The sequence below is a fragment of the Heteronotia binoei genome, chromosome 10 (assembly GCF_032191835.1).
Source record: "Heteronotia binoei isolate CCM8104 ecotype False Entrance Well chromosome 10, APGP_CSIRO_Hbin_v1, whole genome shotgun sequence".
NCBI lineage: Eukaryota > Metazoa > Chordata > Lepidosauria > Squamata > Gekkonidae > Heteronotia > Heteronotia binoei.
In genome coordinates this window covers 20,532,762-20,551,634 of record NC_083232.1, presented here as the reverse complement: position 1 = coordinate 20,551,634, position 18,873 = coordinate 20,532,762, and the positions used below count along the sequence as shown (strand labels likewise).

At 41.9% G+C, this 18,873-nt stretch overlaps 1 protein-coding gene across 1 annotated transcript in view; it reads left to right on the top strand.

Moving 5' to 3' along the window:
* Nucleotides 1–18,873, top strand: part of PTPRN2 (protein tyrosine phosphatase receptor type N2) — a 961,700-nt gene that overhangs the window by 904,244 nt on the left and 38,583 nt on the right. The window contains exons 18-19 of the mRNA XM_060248066.1: nt 12,818–12,937; nt 17,890–18,056. Of these exons, the coding sequence (XP_060104049.1) occupies nt 12,818–12,937; nt 17,890–18,056 (287 nt within the window). The remainder of the gene's footprint in view (nt 1–12,817; nt 12,938–17,889; nt 18,057–18,873) is intronic.

The following is an 18,873-nucleotide window of genomic DNA, read 5'->3' as shown; positions in this document are numbered from 1 at the left end:
CCCCAGATCTATGATCTATTGAAGGATGATGTAGACTGGTGGGCCTCTCTCTTGGCCCCATTGTTTACATACATCATCCCTTTTTTCAAGTCTGGACAGAAGGATGATCCAGCAAGTTACAGGCCAATTAGCCTCCTGAGTATTTTGGGCAAATTATACGTTAGTCATCTCCTAGAGAAATTGTAGTGCTGTCTGATTCAAGAAATGTATTTGGTAGATGAGCAGGCTGGGTTAGGGAAGGACGTTCCACATTGGGACATAACTTGATTCTATCCCATTTGATTGACAAATATGCAACCAGCAGAACAGTCTCTCTTTATGCAGCCTTTATCGCCCTAAAATCTTTATCGTCCTAAAATCTGCTTTTGACTCCATTCCCAGAGGGGAAACTATGGGAGAAGTTAAGTGCCACATCAATTGACAGGAGACTTCTATTCCTGATCCAGGCATTATATACTAACACGTCTATTAGGATCAGATGTAATAAGCAAGGTCTCCTTACTGACCCTATTCCAACACTAAAAGGAGTCAAGCAAGGCTGCGTGCTGGCCCCTTCCCTTTTTGCCATCTTCATTAATAATATGATTAGCAACCTCCATCTAGTCAATACTCATCCCCCCTCCTTGGCCGGGAGGCAACTTGTAGCCCTACTTTATGCAGATGACACAATATTGCTGTCTAGAACACCAGTTGGCCTTAGAAGAGTATTAGTACAATTTGGTCTTTATTGTGATTATAACCTCCTAGAGATTAATTACCAGAAAACAAAAGTAAAGGCTTTTGGCCCAAAACCCAGGCTAAGGAGATGGAGTATAAACAGCCATAGTCTACAACAGGTAGCAATTTACAAATATCTGGGGGTCATGATTCAGTCCTCAGGGTCAAAGAAGGCTCACCATGAATATGCTGCCAACTCTGGTTGCAAATTGACCCAGGCCATCATTAGGTTTTTTCTTACAAAAGGGGGGTATTTAATACCAGTTGCATTAAAACTGTTCTTGGCCAGAACAATACCTCAACTCACTAATGGAACTATGTCGAGCCAACTTTATCAAGCTTCGACCCTCTTGAGAAAATTCAGTCCAAATTTTTGAGAGCCATATTTCACTTTCCAACCTGCGTTTCCAATGCAGTACTACACTTGGAAACTGGCTTGCTAAGGATAGAGGCTAGGGTGAGCCTACTTTCAATCACCACTTGGCTCAATCTCAGTCATTGCCCCATGAATATTACATCCCTGATTTTAAAGGATAGACATTGTTCCTATTGGGTTAGAGCCATCCATCAGAAATTGTCTACGCTTGACTTTTCACCTGAATCTCTCCAGATAATGGCCCTGGATCAAGCCAGAGCCATAGTCAGAGACTACAAGACATTGAGAGACAGAATGATATTGCCAAGGCCCCAGATTATCTAGCCCCCCCCCAAAAGGAGATATGTGCTAGCTCCAGCCTCCTATCAAATCTAACAATGCCATCCCATAGAAGGGCCTTTTCAGTGGCCCATAGCAATATCTTTCCTTCAGCAGTCGTCGAGGGCCGCTTCAAAAAGGTGCCTATGACTGAGCGGGTCTGTCCTTGTGGTGCAGATAAAGTCGAAACGATTGACCATGTGTTGCTTGGGTGTGGCCTATATTTAGGCATACGCGCCAGGTACATTCATTCTTTGCTCGAGGGATGCCTGGGGTTCTCCAATTTTAAAATCAGAAATATGCTGTTATCAGATTCTAATCCTCAGTTCACATTTAATTGTGCCAAATTCTTGGCGGCAGCTAGGAGAATTCGTGAGGATTATGTAAAGAAGGGGTCTTGAAACCGCCTGTTTTTTTAAAAAATTATTTCTGAATATTTTCAACCTTTATCTTACCTTTTCCTAAATCCCTGAGTACTTTGTATACCACCAAAATGTTACTGCAACTGTTACAAATTCAGAGACCATGTATAAGGTTGCCTGATTTTGTTCCCATGCAATTAAATTGCATTTTATGGTTCCCACAAGCCAACGTTGAGGCAATTAGCTAGAAGATGTCTGACCAATACTGTTTTATTTGTTATTTCTCATTATTCATATTGTTCAATAATTTATCTATACATTTATATTTTATATATCTTATGTCTTACTTATTTGGGTTGGTCTTGATTTTTACAATTTTTCTGTGGTGGTTGTTGGTCTGCATTGTGCTGTCTATCTGCTGATGGACGGCCGGCCCGCCTCCCCCCCGGAAGGCCTGGATTGGGCGTTACAGGCTATTGCAACGTGGCTTAGACTGAGTGGGCTGAAGCTGAATCCGGCAAAGACAGAGGTTCTCTGTGTGGGTCGCGGCGCTCCAGGGGGGGAAATATCCCTCCCGACTTTCGATGGTGTGCAGCTAAAGGCGGCGCAGCAGGTGAAGAGTCTGGGTGTTTTACTGGAGCCTTCATTATCAATGGAGGCCCAGATAACAGCCACTGCCAAGTCAGCATTCTTCCATCTGAGGCGGGCAAAGCAGTTGGCCCCTTTCCTGGAGCGTCGGGACCTAGCAACGGTGATCCATGCGACGGTCACCTCACGATTGGACTACTGTAACGCCCTCTACATGGGGCTGCCTCTGTGCCGGACCCGGAAGTTACAGCCAGGCTGTTGCTCGGTCTCCCAAGATGGGAACATGTACGGCCGGGGCTACGCGAACTGCACTGGTTACCGATTGTATACCGGGTCCAGTACAAAGTGCTGGTTATCACCTTTAAAGCCCTATATGGCCGAGGACCAGCCTACCTGAAGGACCGTCTCTCCCCGTATGAACCCCAGAGAGCACTGAGGTCAGTAGGAAAGAACAGACTGACTACCCCTGGGCCAAGACAAATCAAACTACAGAACACTCGCTCTCGGGCCTTTTCGGCCGCAGCCCCACATCTCTGGAACCAACTCCCAGAGGAGGTGCGGGCCCTGCGGAACCTTGATCAGTTCCGCAGGGCCTGCAAGACCACCCTTTTTAAATTAGCTTATGAATAACTGAATTATACCGACAACGAAGAAAATCCGCCATCAGCATCAACTAGAAGAGCGTCAAGGATAGCGTTATAATATGTTTTAGTTAATTGTTTTAATCAGGTTTTTAAGGTTAATTAATGTTTAATTTAATGTTTCTAATGTGACTGTTTTATTGTTGGTGCACCATTGGTCACCGTATTGTTAGCCGCCCTGAGCCTGCTTCGGCAGGGGAGGGCGGGGTACAAATAAAATTTATTATTATTATTATTATATTATTATTATTTGGTCATGGACCGTAATAAAACTGAATGAATAAAACTGAATGATTGGTTATTCCCAGGCACTTCTCCACAGGTGCTTCAGAACCACTTGGACAAGGCACGGTGTCTTAGAATCCCTGGAGGTCATGATTAACTGGGATAAATCCCACAGCCCTTCTCAAACCATGGAATTTATTGGAGCTCACAGACTCCACCCAGGGAAGGGCCTTTCTACCAACCCAAAAGGCTTATATCAATCACACTTGTTCAGTGGATATGTGCCAGTAGATTCCAATCAACCTTACAAATTCAAACATTACTGGGTTTAATGGTGGCTACAACAGTTGTTGTACTATACCCCAGGTTGCAGATGAGGCAGCTACAAAATAAGTTCATTTGTAGTTTTAACAGCCAGACAGATCCTCAGTGGCTAAGACTCTCTGTACCAAGGGTGGCCAAACATGCTTAACATAAGAGTCACATAGAAGAAACATCGGATGTTTGAGAGCTGCAAGACATGAACATCAGATGTTTGAGGCTGGGAAGGCAGGAAGGAAGGCAAATAGATGTGGGGAGGAGGGAGGTGGAAGGAAAACAACTTTAAATGCATTATCCAAGCTGCAGGTTGGCTTGGCTTGGAGAAGTGATTTTAAGAGACAAATGCCTTCTCCAACCTGGCTGACAAGGCAGTGGGGCCTTCAAAAGCCACACCATATGTGTGAAAGAGCCGCATGTGGCTCCTGAGCTGCAGTTTGGCCATCCCTGCTTTATACCCAGGATGATTATCAGAACATTGAGCTGGTGGAAAGACATGAGAGTCTTCTCAAGGGTTCACAGTTGGGCACATAACATTGAAATTTATTCAAATGACTCCTTGATGGGTTGCAGGGCACACTGTGATCCATTCATGAACAAAAGGCAACTTGTCAGAGAAGGAATCAGGGTTACACATTAACATGCTAGCATTAAGAACAATCAGATACGCTCTTGCCTCTTTTACACTTGTTCTCACTGGAAAAAGAGTATTGCTGGCAGTGGACAATACAACAGCAGAAATTTACCTAAACAGACAAGGGGGCACAGGCTCCATAGCATTGTGCAAAGATGTGTTGTGCATCTGGCAGTGGGCCAACAGATACAATGCACAGAAGCCCCAAGAATGAAAGCAGTATTGCACTTACCTGTAACTGTTGTTCATCAGGTAGTCTTCTGTGCAGACACACATTGCTCCCTCCTCTCCATGCTGTGGACTGCTCTGCCAGCTTCTTATTTTCATCATGATGGTGAAGAGAGAACTAAGGCAAGAAGAAGATGATATTGGATTTATATCCCGCCCTCCACTCCGAAGAGTCTCAGAGCGGCTCACAATCTCCTTTACCTTCCTCCCCCACAACAGACACCCTGTGAGGTGGGTGGGGCTGGAGAGGGCACTCTCTTTGCTTCTGTCATGTGCCCGATTGGGCAGGAGATGCCAGATGCGAGACGAGACGGGAGTGCTCCTAGGCTCTAGAATTTTCTCTTAGCTTTGGAAATTTCTGCTCCCATAGGCCTGTGACTGCACAGATGCATGTGTGCCTGCACAGAAGACCGCTCAATGAGCAACAGTTGTAAGTGCAACGCTGTTGTCTGGCTTACATTGCTATGTGCCTCTAGTAACATCAGTAAGCCACTGGCAGCCACAGGAAAAGAAACACATAGCTTGTAAAGCCCTCCTGTGATCTGAGAGCAGAAAACAGCGAAAAGGCTAGAGGATAAGAAGGAGACCTAATGGGGGAATGAAAATACAGCCTGCATTTTATGCGGATAGGCATTTAGTTAGTACCACATTTGGTTATGCCTTATTAAATCATGCATTTCACAATTTGTACACTGAAACTGGTGCTTTTCCTCCTTTTTTCTCCATGACACTTTAATAGCAGGCGTGCTTTAGTGAGATCACCAGCATGCTTAATTTATTGTGTTGGCTAAATATAGTCCAAGCAAGACATAATCATAAAAAGATGATTGTATTTTTTGAAGAATGTAGGACTTCTCATTTACTTGGGTTGTATCTGCTTAGTGGCTGATGCCAAAATTGGGAGCATTGTAACAAAAGGTCCAGTTGTCAGCCAGAGTTTTTTGTAAACACTTTGAAGAGCTAATCCTGATGTTACTCTTCAGCCCCATGGAAATTAATAAACCCTGACCTGCACTCAGTTCCACATCTTCATTATTTCCGATATGTCTAAACAGGTATAAATTGCTTACTCCCCAAAATATTACATGTTCTTTAGCCCTTCTGGTTTGGATAGATTGATTAACCGAAGAAGTTAATTAGGTGTTTTATGTGCATATGGCTTCGTACATGCAGAACTGATGTGTGCAGGGAAAACATGGGGCAAAGTAAATCATCTGTGGTCTTTGCACCACAGAGTTAGGAGCTTCTGCAGTGTACAGGACCTTTATTGGTCTTTTTGTGCTTGCTCTGCCCACCTGTACAGCAGAGTTCCACCAGACATGCCCCCAGAGTGGGTGAAGCAGGGCCTCCCACCCACGTCTTTATCAGCCCTTGTAGCAGATGCTTTGTGAGGAACTTTCTCTTCTAGAGCAAACTTAATTAAACTAACTGTCCTTATTCTTTCACAAAAAGGGTATTTTCCATTCTTCTCAGATCCTCTCATCCTGGTATTCTGCATGCCTGTGGAGCTGCAGACAACTTTTCAATGCTGTTCCCTCTGTGTGGGTGGGAATTACCCACCATGGACTGTCATTTCTGTCTACTATATTTAGATGAAGAAACCCTGCCAGCATAGCTGCATCTCAAACTCAGCATCACCCACCTGTTTCACATATAGTTTGATCTGAACAACTGGCAACAGACTACAAGATGGCAAGGCGTTGTTTATTAAAACAAATGGTAGCTGCAGAAAAATTACAAAAATGACCTATTAGAGTGAGTGCAGAGGACATTTTCACTGGCCTCATTTAGGAAGGTGTGTAACCCTGGTTCTGTTTCAGAGGGCATTTGAAGGTGAAGGAATTGGTTCTCTGTGTGTCTTTAAATCTGTGTATGATTTGCCTATTAATGAACTTCTGTGACTTTGCAACTTGTTGTCTTATTAGCCACCTTGAGTCCAAGGAAAGCAGGCAGGATATAAATATTTTAGATACATAAGCTCATTCCTATTGTTTTGCCTTCCCCCAGAAAGATGGCAGTAAATTACCAATTCTACATATGTGTGGAGTTCATAGTAACAAAAAAAAAAAAAAACAGAATAATTTCCTTGCCTATAAGTCTACTCTACCCTTATCTTGAGGGATATATTTTATTTTAATAGTTCTCAATGACACATCTTCGTATCACTATATGACATTCTCCCCAGCACTGCAAATACCTTATCTTTGCAATTGGCAGAAGACATTTGCAGTACACAGTGCTTCCCTTCAGCCTGCCCATGGCAGGTAGTTTGGTGCTCACATTGTTTTCTACTTCATTAATCTTTGGCCTGTTCCTCTGTTCATTGGTTGATGTATGCTGTCTGATTGCACTGTTTTATATCATATAATCCGCCTCGAGTCTCAGCAAGAAAGACAGGCTATAAATAAAGTAAATAAATGCCCAAAGTATTTACAAGGTACGCAGCTTTGAGAACTGGATATATTTGCAGGCAGGGCACTGTGGTTTCTCCCCCCTAGGTAAACAACCAATGGCCGACAAATCTGTTTAGTTATCTGTTTTTTTAAACCTGTTCCAGATTTCGTGCTACTAGTTTATCTTCCAGATCCTTTCTCAGTCATGGAAAGATCATGGCACACATTGAATACGGCAGATTCTAGCCCTTTATGTCTGTAGAATCTCTGCGCTTCCTAAGATCACCCATCTCTTTGGTACAAGGATTTCAGGAAAGATATTAAAGTTTCTTCACAATGTTGTGGTCCTTGAGTTGTTGGTGTTATACAGCTGTGTTATGTATTTGCTGAACGCCCTTTACCACAGACTGCTAGAGTACATTCTACCAGGTCCATAGTGACCTCCACTTTTCCAGAAGGATTTCATTGCCAGACTTTTGAAAGCAGCTACCTGGCTTTAAACCTCTGCATTAAAAAGCATTATGTGATGGACGTGAGGGCGAAAAGAGATGCTGTTTAAGAGAAAGCAGTCCTCAGTGTGATGTATGCGTGATTTCATGTTTCCACCTCCAAATAAAAGTATTTAGTAAATCTATTCCCAATAGGGTGTTGCATAGAGACTGCAAAGAAGAGCAGGTTACTTACCTGTACCTGGTGTTCAAGTGGTTATCTCTGCTGTTGTACGTCCTGCCCTCATTTCCTGCAACAGATGAGTTGGCTTGCTGCATTTTCTTGTGATGAACTGAATAAGAGGCCTTCTTCATCCATTCTAGCACGTGTGACAGATTTTTTTCTCCTTCAGTAAGTGGGCTTAGTGCCAAAAAATCTTTAGGTCTAATGGTTGCAGTCAAGGATCCATGCATGCTCATGCTACCAATCATGTGACTACAGAGAGGACCACTTGAAGAATGCCGGTTACAGATCAGCGAACCATTCTTCTGGGAATATATGAATTTGAAGTCTGTAGTACACAGATGACAAAGAATTGAGGAGGGGCACCAGGTGGCAGTGGAGTGACAGACCAGATACAGCTAGAGTACTTCAGAAAAGACATTGCTGCAGAAATTGACAAAGGGTATATGCAAAGGAGCCTCTACCGAAACACAGAGCAGTCCCTGCATGGTTAGTGTAATATGGAGGAAGAATCTAGATGAGGCCCAATTCGACAACCTAAAGTAAATCCAATAAATAAAACAAAAAAATAAAACAGCCAATAATGTGGCGTGCTGTTTCCTTGCCTCTGGAATCTATTGAAAGCTTAAACAGTTCTGGAAGGAAATGTGTGCCTTCCCAGATGATCTCATTTCTGTGATGTCTTCTGCCTCTAGAGTTTGTATGCTTGTGAAAATGAGATCTCTAGACCAGAGGGAATTTCTGAGGTGGTATAGCCAGTAGTTCACTTGGATTACAGAAGTGGAGACAGGAAAAAAAATCAGGGGACTGCTCACTCCCCCTGATTTTTTAAAGTTTTTTCAGGAAAGAAATTTGGAAGAGCACTGAAAAGTGTCCTGTAACATATTGTTTTCTTTTGGAAAGAGAGAAATGGTTTTTTAACAAACAAGGTGTTACCCAGAATGTATAGCATAAAACATGGTATTTAAGACAGATTAGATAATAATTTCTATGTATACCATAAACATATATTAAAATATCCTTGAAAACAGGTTGTTTAAATAATTTTAAAATAATTTATTATGCTATATAAGAGGGGTGGCCAACGGTAGCTCTCCAGATGTTTTTGCCTACAACTACCAACAGCCCCAGCCATTGGCCATGCTGGCTGGGGCTGATGGGAGTTGTAGGCAAAAAAACATCTGGAGAGCTACCATTGGCCACCCCTGCTGTATAATATGTTTGATGCTAATATGATGTTAAATGGTTCAGTGTCCAGATATACTGGCCATCCTAAACATTGTGACATATGAAGGCATTTCAGTCCAAATAACACACTTCCTTTTATTTACTATATAATTTGTTTTCTGTTTTCTTTCAACTTTTTCCATACTTTCTCTCAGATTTCAACAAGTGGACCAAGGTAGCATAGGGTGCAGAAATTCTGTAGCTCTGTCAGTCAGTCTCTTTCTCACACACACACACATACACACACACACACTGAATATTTTCAGTTTTGCTTGTAGGAGACCAAACTGATTTTGTAAATTATCCAGTGACACTTTAAATTTTAAGTAGTGTTAGTTTATAAATTCTCATCAAGTCCACTCTGAGGTTATGTAGTCCAGAAGGGAAGGGGAAATGGCTTGCTTGGAAGAATTCCCCCTCATCTGAGTTCTCTGTGAAATGTTTGCTGTGTGCATAGGGGAGACGTTGATGTATTTTCAAATAAGTGTTCCCAGGCAAGATTGGTACAGTTATGTGGCAGATGGTGCCAGCCAGCATTTTTGGACTCACCCTTAAAAGTCCCAACAGATTGAGGAGGCTTGATAACTAGAGAGAGGGGGGAAGCTTTTCTAAGCATAGGGTGTAGCATGACAGGAACTGGGTGGTAGGGGAGAAGGAAGCAAAGGAGGTTGAAATAAAATATAAAATAAAATAAATGAATGTTGTTGCTGAGTAGAATATGGTCTCCAGTTGCTGTTGCCTTAATTTGTAATGTCTAGTCTGCCTGACTGCCAATACTCAAGTTGGTGTTCTGTTGTGATGAACATACCTTCCTCTAGAAAATGAAGGTATTGAAAAAGGCTGACTGTGTCATAAGCCAATGCAAAGTAACTGCTTTGAGGCAACACAATCCAGTGTGTGTGTGTGTGTGTGTGTGTGAACAAGAGAGGTTTCATATAACTTGCATTGTAAAATTACTCAGCATAGCTATAAAAGTGATAGAAAATTTTAATAAACAAGATCTATGTCATTAAGTGAATTATATATTTAATTCATTTGTATCAGATCTTTCTCCCCAGGGGAGGACCCAAAGCAGCTTACATTGTTCTCCTCTCCTCCATTTATTCTCCCCAAACCCTTGTGAGATAGTTGAACAACGCAGGAGTCAAGTTGCACCTTTAAGACCAACCAAGTTTTATTTAGAATGTAAGCTTTTGTGTGCTCTCTAAGCACACTTCATCACACGAGGGGATCAGGTATTGTGGCTGGAATACATGCAGTTTGTTGATTAAGAGGGCAAACCTACTGATCACATGGTCACATAAAACAGTATGGCTTGGCCATTTGGTCTGGATAGCCATAAAAGGTAATAAAATTCCCTGCCAAATGGTGTTTCTACAAATCTAGGTAAATCACAAAAGGACATGTATGTCCTAGTTGTCCCAGTCTACTTATCAGCATCAATCTATACATTATAAACATTATTCTATTCTGCCATTAGAAAATAAGAATACATAAAATGAAAATGTATAAGTATATGTAAGTATATGTAATGAGATAAATAGCCAATATCCCTTATTTGAGTATGTCAATATAAAACATTATTCTGATACACTGTTATTAAAGAGGAATACTATGGATGTATAGCTATACTCACTGAGAGTGGGTTTAGCATATGTAATGAGATAAAAAAAACAATATCCCTGTTCAGTCCTGGGGAGGTGTTTGTTGGTTAGGTTGGGAGAGTGTGACTGGGCCAAGGTTATCCAGTGAGCTTCCATGGCAGAAGTGGGATACCAGCCCAGCTCTCCCAGATACTAGCCTGACACTCTTGGCCCTTTGTATCAAGCACTGTGCTTTGCCAGAGAGCATCATGCAGCACAGACAAAATAGCAGTATGAGTGCTGCTCTTGACAAAATGGGAAAACATGGCACAATATCAGTGTTAAATATGACTACAATATCCTGGAATTCCATTGTTGGAATTCAGCTGTCTTGATAGTTTGAGTGCCCTGTACTTCATAAAATGACTTGGGGAAAATGGTACCCTAGAGTAACTATGAAATTGTTTGTTTAAATTAACTTTCATTTGAATTTATGCATAAAGGTAATTTTCAGAGATCTGAGATGGCTCCTCTGTAATGAAACGTTTCTGAAGCCAATGAAGAGGCTTGCCAGACTGTAAGGACTCCACGTCCTCCCTCCAAACGAGTGGGCTTTCATAATGTTACACTTGGGTGGCACAAGCAACTGCTCGATGATTAGTTTATGACCTAGATCATTGTGTTTTTATTACACTCATAAAAACCGTGTTTCTCCTCATTTTCGTAATGGCTTCATTGAGCTTCTGTACCTTCTAAAGGCACATTAAACGGTTAGATGATAGAGGCACCAACTACCAGGGACAATTTGTTAGAGGGATTTGTGAAGTGCAGATACCTGAAAGCAAGAATCATAGTTTAAACTCTGTGAAGTGTGTGAATTAATATCTTTTAATATAGTTATTTTCTTGGGGGTGGGGAGGCAGGATCACTAACACAGGTCTCTGAAGAAAGCAGAAAAGTGATTTTTGTAAAATAAATACATTCCAACATATTCTGTACTGTTCAGAATGGATCTTCCATCAGTGTTTTTAGTGGGACTAGAAAATCATTTGGGAATGCAGAGTAGTCATAGGAGACCTTTTCTGGGACATCAAGAAATAAAGATCTTATTTGCCTCTCTTCTAAATGCAGGAAAATCTCAAAAGAACACAGTATGTGAAGTTAGTCTGTCATTACAACATATGCACTTTTTTTTCTTTGTCTAAATAAATTAAATGCTCGTATGTGTTTAAAAAAAACAGAATTCATTGTCTTATAAATAAAGCAAATGAAATTGGGGCCGACACCCCCCCCCCCCCGACACACACACGCCATGTACCACAAAGGAGGAAGCCTTTAATTGAGTGCACCATCTCTGTGCTGCTTATGTGAATGCCTCCTTTTTCTTGTTTACTCTATTTACATAGTGTATTTGCTTATAAATATTTCTACAAAAATGTAACCCTTTTGCAGAAAGATTGGTTTCCTTTTCATGGGGTAATTTTATATGCTAATAAAAAGACAATGAAAGTTGCATTCAAATATAGCATCAATGTACACCATAATAATAAAGACTTTTAGTAATTATGCAGCTCCATATTAATTCAGAGGAGGGTTTTTGTTCCACAGCGGGCTGAGTTTGCAACACAGATACGCCATCCTAGCTGGTTTTGCTGCTTCTGTGAATAACATCCAACAGACCTTTAATTGGGGATGACTTTGATTCTTGTTTGCTTGCTCTGGTAATGAAATGGCAATGTCATTAAAGTTGTCCTGTTCTCACATCTTCTGGTGTTTGTATAGTTTGGGTAAACATAATCTTAATAGTAAGTTATATATCTGGCATGTGTTTTAATTATTTTGAAAGTTTGTTTCCATTTTAACCTGAAACCCGTAGATTAAATTTGCTCATAAGCAGACCTGCTGACCTGTTAAAATGTTTCTGATTTGGGTGTGGACGTGGGTGTTTAAACATAAAATACCTCAATAAGGATTGTGAGTGTTCTGTTGTTTTATTTTAATCTGAATGTGCAGCTATTCTGTTAAAATGGCAACTCAACTGTTTTCTTTTAACAATGATCTAGAGGAAACCAAGCTAAGCATGCAAGCAGCATTTCTATTTGACTTAGCATGACAGATTTTATTGGTATCTTGTTAATTACACACATCCATATTGGGATGGCATACCAAAAATGATGCAGCGGATTGTTATTGTTTTTTTTAACGACATTATCCATTGTTTCCTCTGTAAATTGGGAGTGTGAAATTGGAAAAAGGAGCCGAAGATAATTCTAAAGAAAAGCACAGACGCTATTTACACAGTATTTGGATGTATTCTTTGGAAATTCTTTTAATATTTCATGTAACATGCAAAATATGATGTCAGTTTATTCAGAGCTTTGGAAGCAGCTGCAGAGAAAAATGTCTAATGAAAATGAAATACATTTCCTGTGAATGGAATAAATTTCGATTGTGTGTCTGAGTGTAGTAATTATACATGTCATGCAGTAATTAGGCAGTCACAGTGTGGCCACCGTGTCTTTTCTTTGTCTGCAGATGGTCTGGGAAAACGGCTGTGTCGTTATTGTCATGCTGACACCCCTTGCTGAAAATGGAGTCAAACAGTGCTACCACTATTGGCCAGACGAAGGGTCAAACCTCTACCATATCTATGAGGTACTTAAACAAAATATCTGCTTGTAAACCTGACAGTAAGTGTGTGGATTGATTTCATACAGAGCAAAATATTGCTTAATGGGATTTGACCTGCAGACTGAGCTGAGGTCTACCATAAAATGCAGTCTTGTGGTTCTTGAATCATTTCAGCTTCATTGAAAATTCTGTGCATATCTTGATAGCCTGTACAGATTCTAAATATATACATGGCCAAAGAGGTTTGCAAATTAGAATGCTTTTTCCCCCCTAAGAGGTTCAAATACAAACAAGGATGGAATTAAAATTTATACATTATAAGAAAATATTGTGCCTATAAATATTTAACAGCAGCTGTGGCTTCTACTGCTTATTAAAAAAAATCCTGCTTATCATATTGATAGTTAAACTAATTATTGTTTGGCTTTTTTCAACTGAAACCTATAGGTTTAGGTAGCTAAGATGCCCCAAAGAGAAGCACTATGGTAGTATCCTGTGGGCAGCAATCAAGGTCAGGTCAAAATTGCTCTGCAGCTGGCCCAGTGTGACCCCAGTGTAGAAATAAACCCAACTTTACAGAATCTGTGCACTCTGTGATTCCAGTAGAATATGGCGCTGAAGAGTCACCTGCCCCATCATCCCACTCAGTCTCACCTTTATACCAGACATTTATATATTCAGAAGGTAATATTCCATTTGGGTGAACTATAATACAATAGAAACAACAGTAAATAAAACACAGCAATTATTCAAAAGCGGAAGTCTTTAAACAAAGTATTTTGTACACTGTGCAAGATGAAAATGCAGAGGCCCAAGCAACCAGAGCTGGTCAACCTCTCAGAAGCTTGGAGGGACAAGCATCCACAAAACCTGTTAGGGACCTTGCCCTATGAGCTTTCCTGAGGAGCATGTACCATAATGCGGACATCACTTCTAAGAAACACTGCTCTCTGCCCCTATTCAGTCAAACTGGAATCAAAGACTAGATTTAGAGCAGATTTTGTCCAGAACATCACCAAATATAGATATAGAAAAAGACATTCTCAAAGGTATCCTGGACACTAGACATTTCTTAGGTTCCAAATAAATGCATATTTACTGTGATTATGGCAACTGAATGCACTAGGGCTCACTTCTGAGCAGATGTGCTTCAGCTATGCTGCCGACTGTGTAGTAGCAGTGTGCTGCTGCTAATGGCAGTTGCCATCCAGTAGTAATGATTGTGCACCCTGGCTGGAAATGGTGTCTTGGACTCGTTTGTTGTACTGGTGAAGGTAGTCCCCTGTGCAAGCACCAGTCATTTCTGACTCTGGGGTGACGTCGCATCACGTTTTCACAGCAGATTTTTTTTAATGGGGTAATCTGCCATTGCCTTCCGCAATCATCTACACTTTACGCCCAGCAAGCTGGGTACTCATTTTACTGACCTTGGAAGGATGGAAGGCTGAGTCAACCTTGAGCCGGCTACCTGAACCCAGCTTCTGCTGGGATCAAACTCAGGTCGTGAGCAGAGCTTGGACTGCAATACTGCAGCTTACTGCTCTGTGCCACAGGGCTCTTTTTCTTTTTGAACTTATGCAATATTACAAATTGACACTGGTCACTGTAATTCCATTCGAAGCAGCCCATCACTGGTTTGAATGGAAACTGCAGTGACAAGGGTCAATTTGACATATCCTGCAAAGTATTCTGAAATGCCAAAAATAACAGATAGTGGCAGTGTTTTTTGAAGCAGTTAGTATATCAGTCCTCTGAACATACTGCTCATACTAGCTGCCTTTCTGCATGTAGAGAAGGAGCATGCATAGTCAAATAGCTAATCAACATGTAACACTTTTCCTTTCTCCCCATTAACACACACAGTGTAAGATCTTCTATGGCTTGGGAGGAAAGGCAGGTCTATTGCTTTCTCTTCCATTCTTAGGAATTCAGAGAGATCTTCTGTACGTAAGGGGGGGATGCCATGTGGCTTAGTGGTGTGGATGAGTTTCTGCATGCTAGAAGTCTTCAAAGAGCAGAGGTGGTCACAATGGCAATACAGAGCGGATACCATACTTTTCCTGTAAGTTCATTACCTGAAGATTTTCTTCATCTGTACCCCCAGAGGCACTTTTCACCCAGGCATGAGAGTCTAGGGATCAGGGCCATAATGTTCAGTTTCATCTTATAATAAAAGTATGTAGGCTACATAGATGAAATAACAGCTTGATAGTCTATTACAGTGGTCCCCGGCCTTTTTAGCACCAGGGACCGGTTTTGTGGAAGAGAATTTTTCCACGGACCAGTGGGGGTGCTGAGGGTTTTTGCTTCTCCAGGCTGCCGCCAACCCCACATGGGGATCTTTAAATATGGAGTAGGTGAAGGTCTCTGCCTCATTCTGGCCCAGTAGCTAACAGGCCACGGACCAGTACTGGTCCACGGACTGGGGGTTGGGGACCCCTGGTCTATTAGGTAGATACTGATTCTCCTGGTTAAACTGATTGAAGGAGAGCAAATTTAAGCAGTTTTAATCAGATTTAATTCTTATTTATTTAATTCTATTTGTATTCCACCCTCCCTGCTAAAGTAGGCTCAGGGTGGCGAACAAGGCCAAAGGGCAAAATTAAATACATTAAAACCATAATTACAGCATTAAAACTATTTAAAACAGCCAATGCAATAGCATTAAGTGCTATATTCATACTATATTCGTGATGGCAGTCTAACAATCCTCTCCAGAATGTCTCCAGATGTAATTTGACTCTAAAAGTGAGGCTCTATGGTAATCAGTTTGATTTTGTCCAGACAAGATACAAACTCAATTTGATCAGGCAGAGAACAGATTTAGCAATTGTAGTTGTAGTGGCACATGCTGTTTGCAAGCAATGCCAATTAAGGGTGTTACTTTACATTATGGAAAGGTAAAGTTGCCATATACTGAGTTAAACCACTGATCCTTCTAGCTCAGTGTTATCTCTTTTTGTTTAAATCACTTTCCAAAGCCACAGGCAGAATTCTGTCCGGGCTCTGCTCTCTAAGGGCCTTTAACTGAGGTGTTGGCTCTTGAACCCCAGACCTTGTAGGTGAAAAAACAACCACCAGCTGAACGTTAATTACTCAAAAGATTGGGCCAGATAGATTAAAGTCCTTGTGCTCGGTCTCAGTGAGGTTATGATTGGGTTGTGAATTTGAATTAAAGTTTAGTATTATGTTTTAACTGGGTTGTGATGAATCAGAGCTCCCACGTACCAAACTCTCATCATTCTGTCCCATGTGCCAGACTTGCATCTTAAAATCTTGTTTTAAAAAATTATTGAGTCAGTGTCTAGAAGAAGCTGTGGAGCTGTTATCACTAACTAAAGGCTGAAGATCAGTTTTCACAATGACTTGCTGAATAGGGTTGGTCCTAATCCATCAATCCATTTTGGTCAGTAAGAAATACTGGCTTGGATCCTAGCTCTTTCTTCCGTGGTTGGAGGGAGTGCTCTGTTGCAATGAACCGAAGGTACGTAGTGCTGCAAAGAACCATGCTTCGTAACTGAGCACTGCCTTTACACAATGCTGCAGAAACAAAGGAGCAAGTTCATGATCCAAGCTGTTGTTCTTCTCCAAGCAAAAAACCCCCCTCCAAAGTAATGTTCTTTTTTCATCTGTAAACAGTACATTCCACAGTGATATGCAATTAAATGATATTACATTTTTAGTCCAAAAGAGCTCCTGTGACACAGTCTGCCACACAGAAATGAATGGCTTATGCAGGAGATGTTCCCAATGGAGTTCGTCGACAACATATATATTCCAGTAGTGGCTAAATCTTGGCTCACAAGCTGCATGTAGCTCTCCAATTAAATTGTAGTTTACAAACTCCTGCAACAGTGCTCCTTCCTCCTCCTCAAAATGTTGAGGGACCAGGCAGCCTCCTCCCAACACAGTCATTCCACCTCACATGCTAGGAATCAGGGCATTGAACATAAGAGAAGCCATGCCATGTTGGATCAGGCCAGTGGCCCATGCAGTCCAATACTCTGTGCCACACAGTGACCAGAAAAACCCAGGTGCCATCAGGAGGTCCACCAGTGGGGCAAGAACACTAGAAGCCCTCCCACTGCTGCCTCCCAAGCGTGACCCTTGACCTTCTCTTCCTGCCTTTGGAAGAAAAGAGACCACAGCAGAAAGGACGTGAAAGACAGCATTTCCCTGGCCTTGGTGCCCTCCGGTGCTAGGAGTTGGGGTAGTGAGGCCAGGGAGATGCTGTCAGCCCTCTGAATTCTGCTGTCTTCTCTCTTCCAAAAGCAAGAAGAGAAGGTCAAGAGGAGCAACTTGAGAGCTGGATGGGAATAAGAGGGCTAGGAGCAGAGAAACCCCACAAAAAATGGGACCAGGAACTCTAGGAGGTTGAAAATAAGCAGAGAGGGTGGCTTCATTCCTGTGGAAGGCTGGACCTCATTTTATCCTGGATAGCAATTTTTTCAGCTTGGATACCTCATAAACTCTGTTTAAAATTTGTTTTTTACCCATCCACAGAAATAAAAAGATTTCCACTTGAATGTGCTGAGAATCCAGGCTATCAAACAAGTTGCCAGTGGTGGGAGTTCCTTGGAAATAGAAATGGCCACCACATCTAAGGGGGGGGGGGGGTCATGCAGGTAATCACTCAGGTGCTGGGTGATCGACCATGCATTGATGTATTAGTTCGCTGATACGAAATATTTTAACCATGTCTTTCCTGTTTTAGCTCAAGACAGCTATGCTGACTAATGCTATTCTGTCAAACAGTAGCTGCCTTAGATTAGCTAAGCACAGGCTGATTTAATTATGGCTGTTCCAAATCCAGCAGCGAAAGGTGGGGGTGAAATCTCCCTTTCTGATTGGGCAATCTGCAGTGACAGCAGTTAGTACAGGTCATGTATCTTGTACCTCTTCACCTTCTGAAGATTATGGCATGCAGCTTTTAATTCTACTTTATTACCCCCCTTCCCCTTCCCCCAAATGTGTAGGTCAACCTGGTCTCCGAGCACATATGGTGTGAGGATTTCCTTGTGAGAAGCTTTTACTTGAAAAACCTTCAAAGCAATGAGACTCGAACCGTGACCCAGTTCCATTTTCTTACTTGGCATGACCAGAAAGTCCCCGGTTCCACAAGGTCCCTACTGGATTTTCGCAGGTACGGCATGAAGTACTGAAATAATCTCCAAAGAGAGCACCACATTGCAGAGCAGGGCATCACTTTGAAACTATTGAATTGTGTGTGAGCTGATGAGGCAGTTCTGTCTATTCCTTGCAGATATTCCTCTGATTTGTGACTGTATCATGGTACTGGGAGATTATTCTTATCCCCACCAAAGTCTGGGTTGGATAGCTGCCTGGGTTTTCATGTTTTAAGATGCTGTGCAGGATATAGCTCCATATTCTAACTCGGACCCAGTCCTTTGTGTGTTGGGCTGGTGCTGCAGAAATGGTAACAGTGAGGTCACAAAAAGATGTCATAGTGCCAGCGTTCAGGGATTGATATATCAGTACACAATGGCACGCTGAGTTTGTACAACTATCATTAATTAACACATCTGGAATCTAAAACACTAGCCTTGTCCCAGTCTCATGTTCTTGTCCACAGTGCTTCTGTCTGATTTTGCATAAGCTGCTGCAGAGCTGCAACTCACCCTGCCTCTTTCCCGCAGCAAGCAAGATCCTCTGAAAACCAGTTTCTGCTTGCTGTGGGAAAGAGGCGGAGCAAGTAACAGCCCTGTGAAAGCTTGTGCAAAATAGGACGGAAGCACCGCAGAGAAGAGGAGAGTGAGACTGGAACAAGTCTAGTGGGGTATCAGTCTAACCCTGTGCATTAAGTGATAGGTACTGACGCTGCATAGTCACCAAAGCATATTAGATCTTGATTTTTTCCCCCTGAGGGCATCCTGCAGCCTCTCACTTGGATTGCTCACCTTTACACAGCATGAAGGGTCCAACTGGGCTGAAGCCCTGCC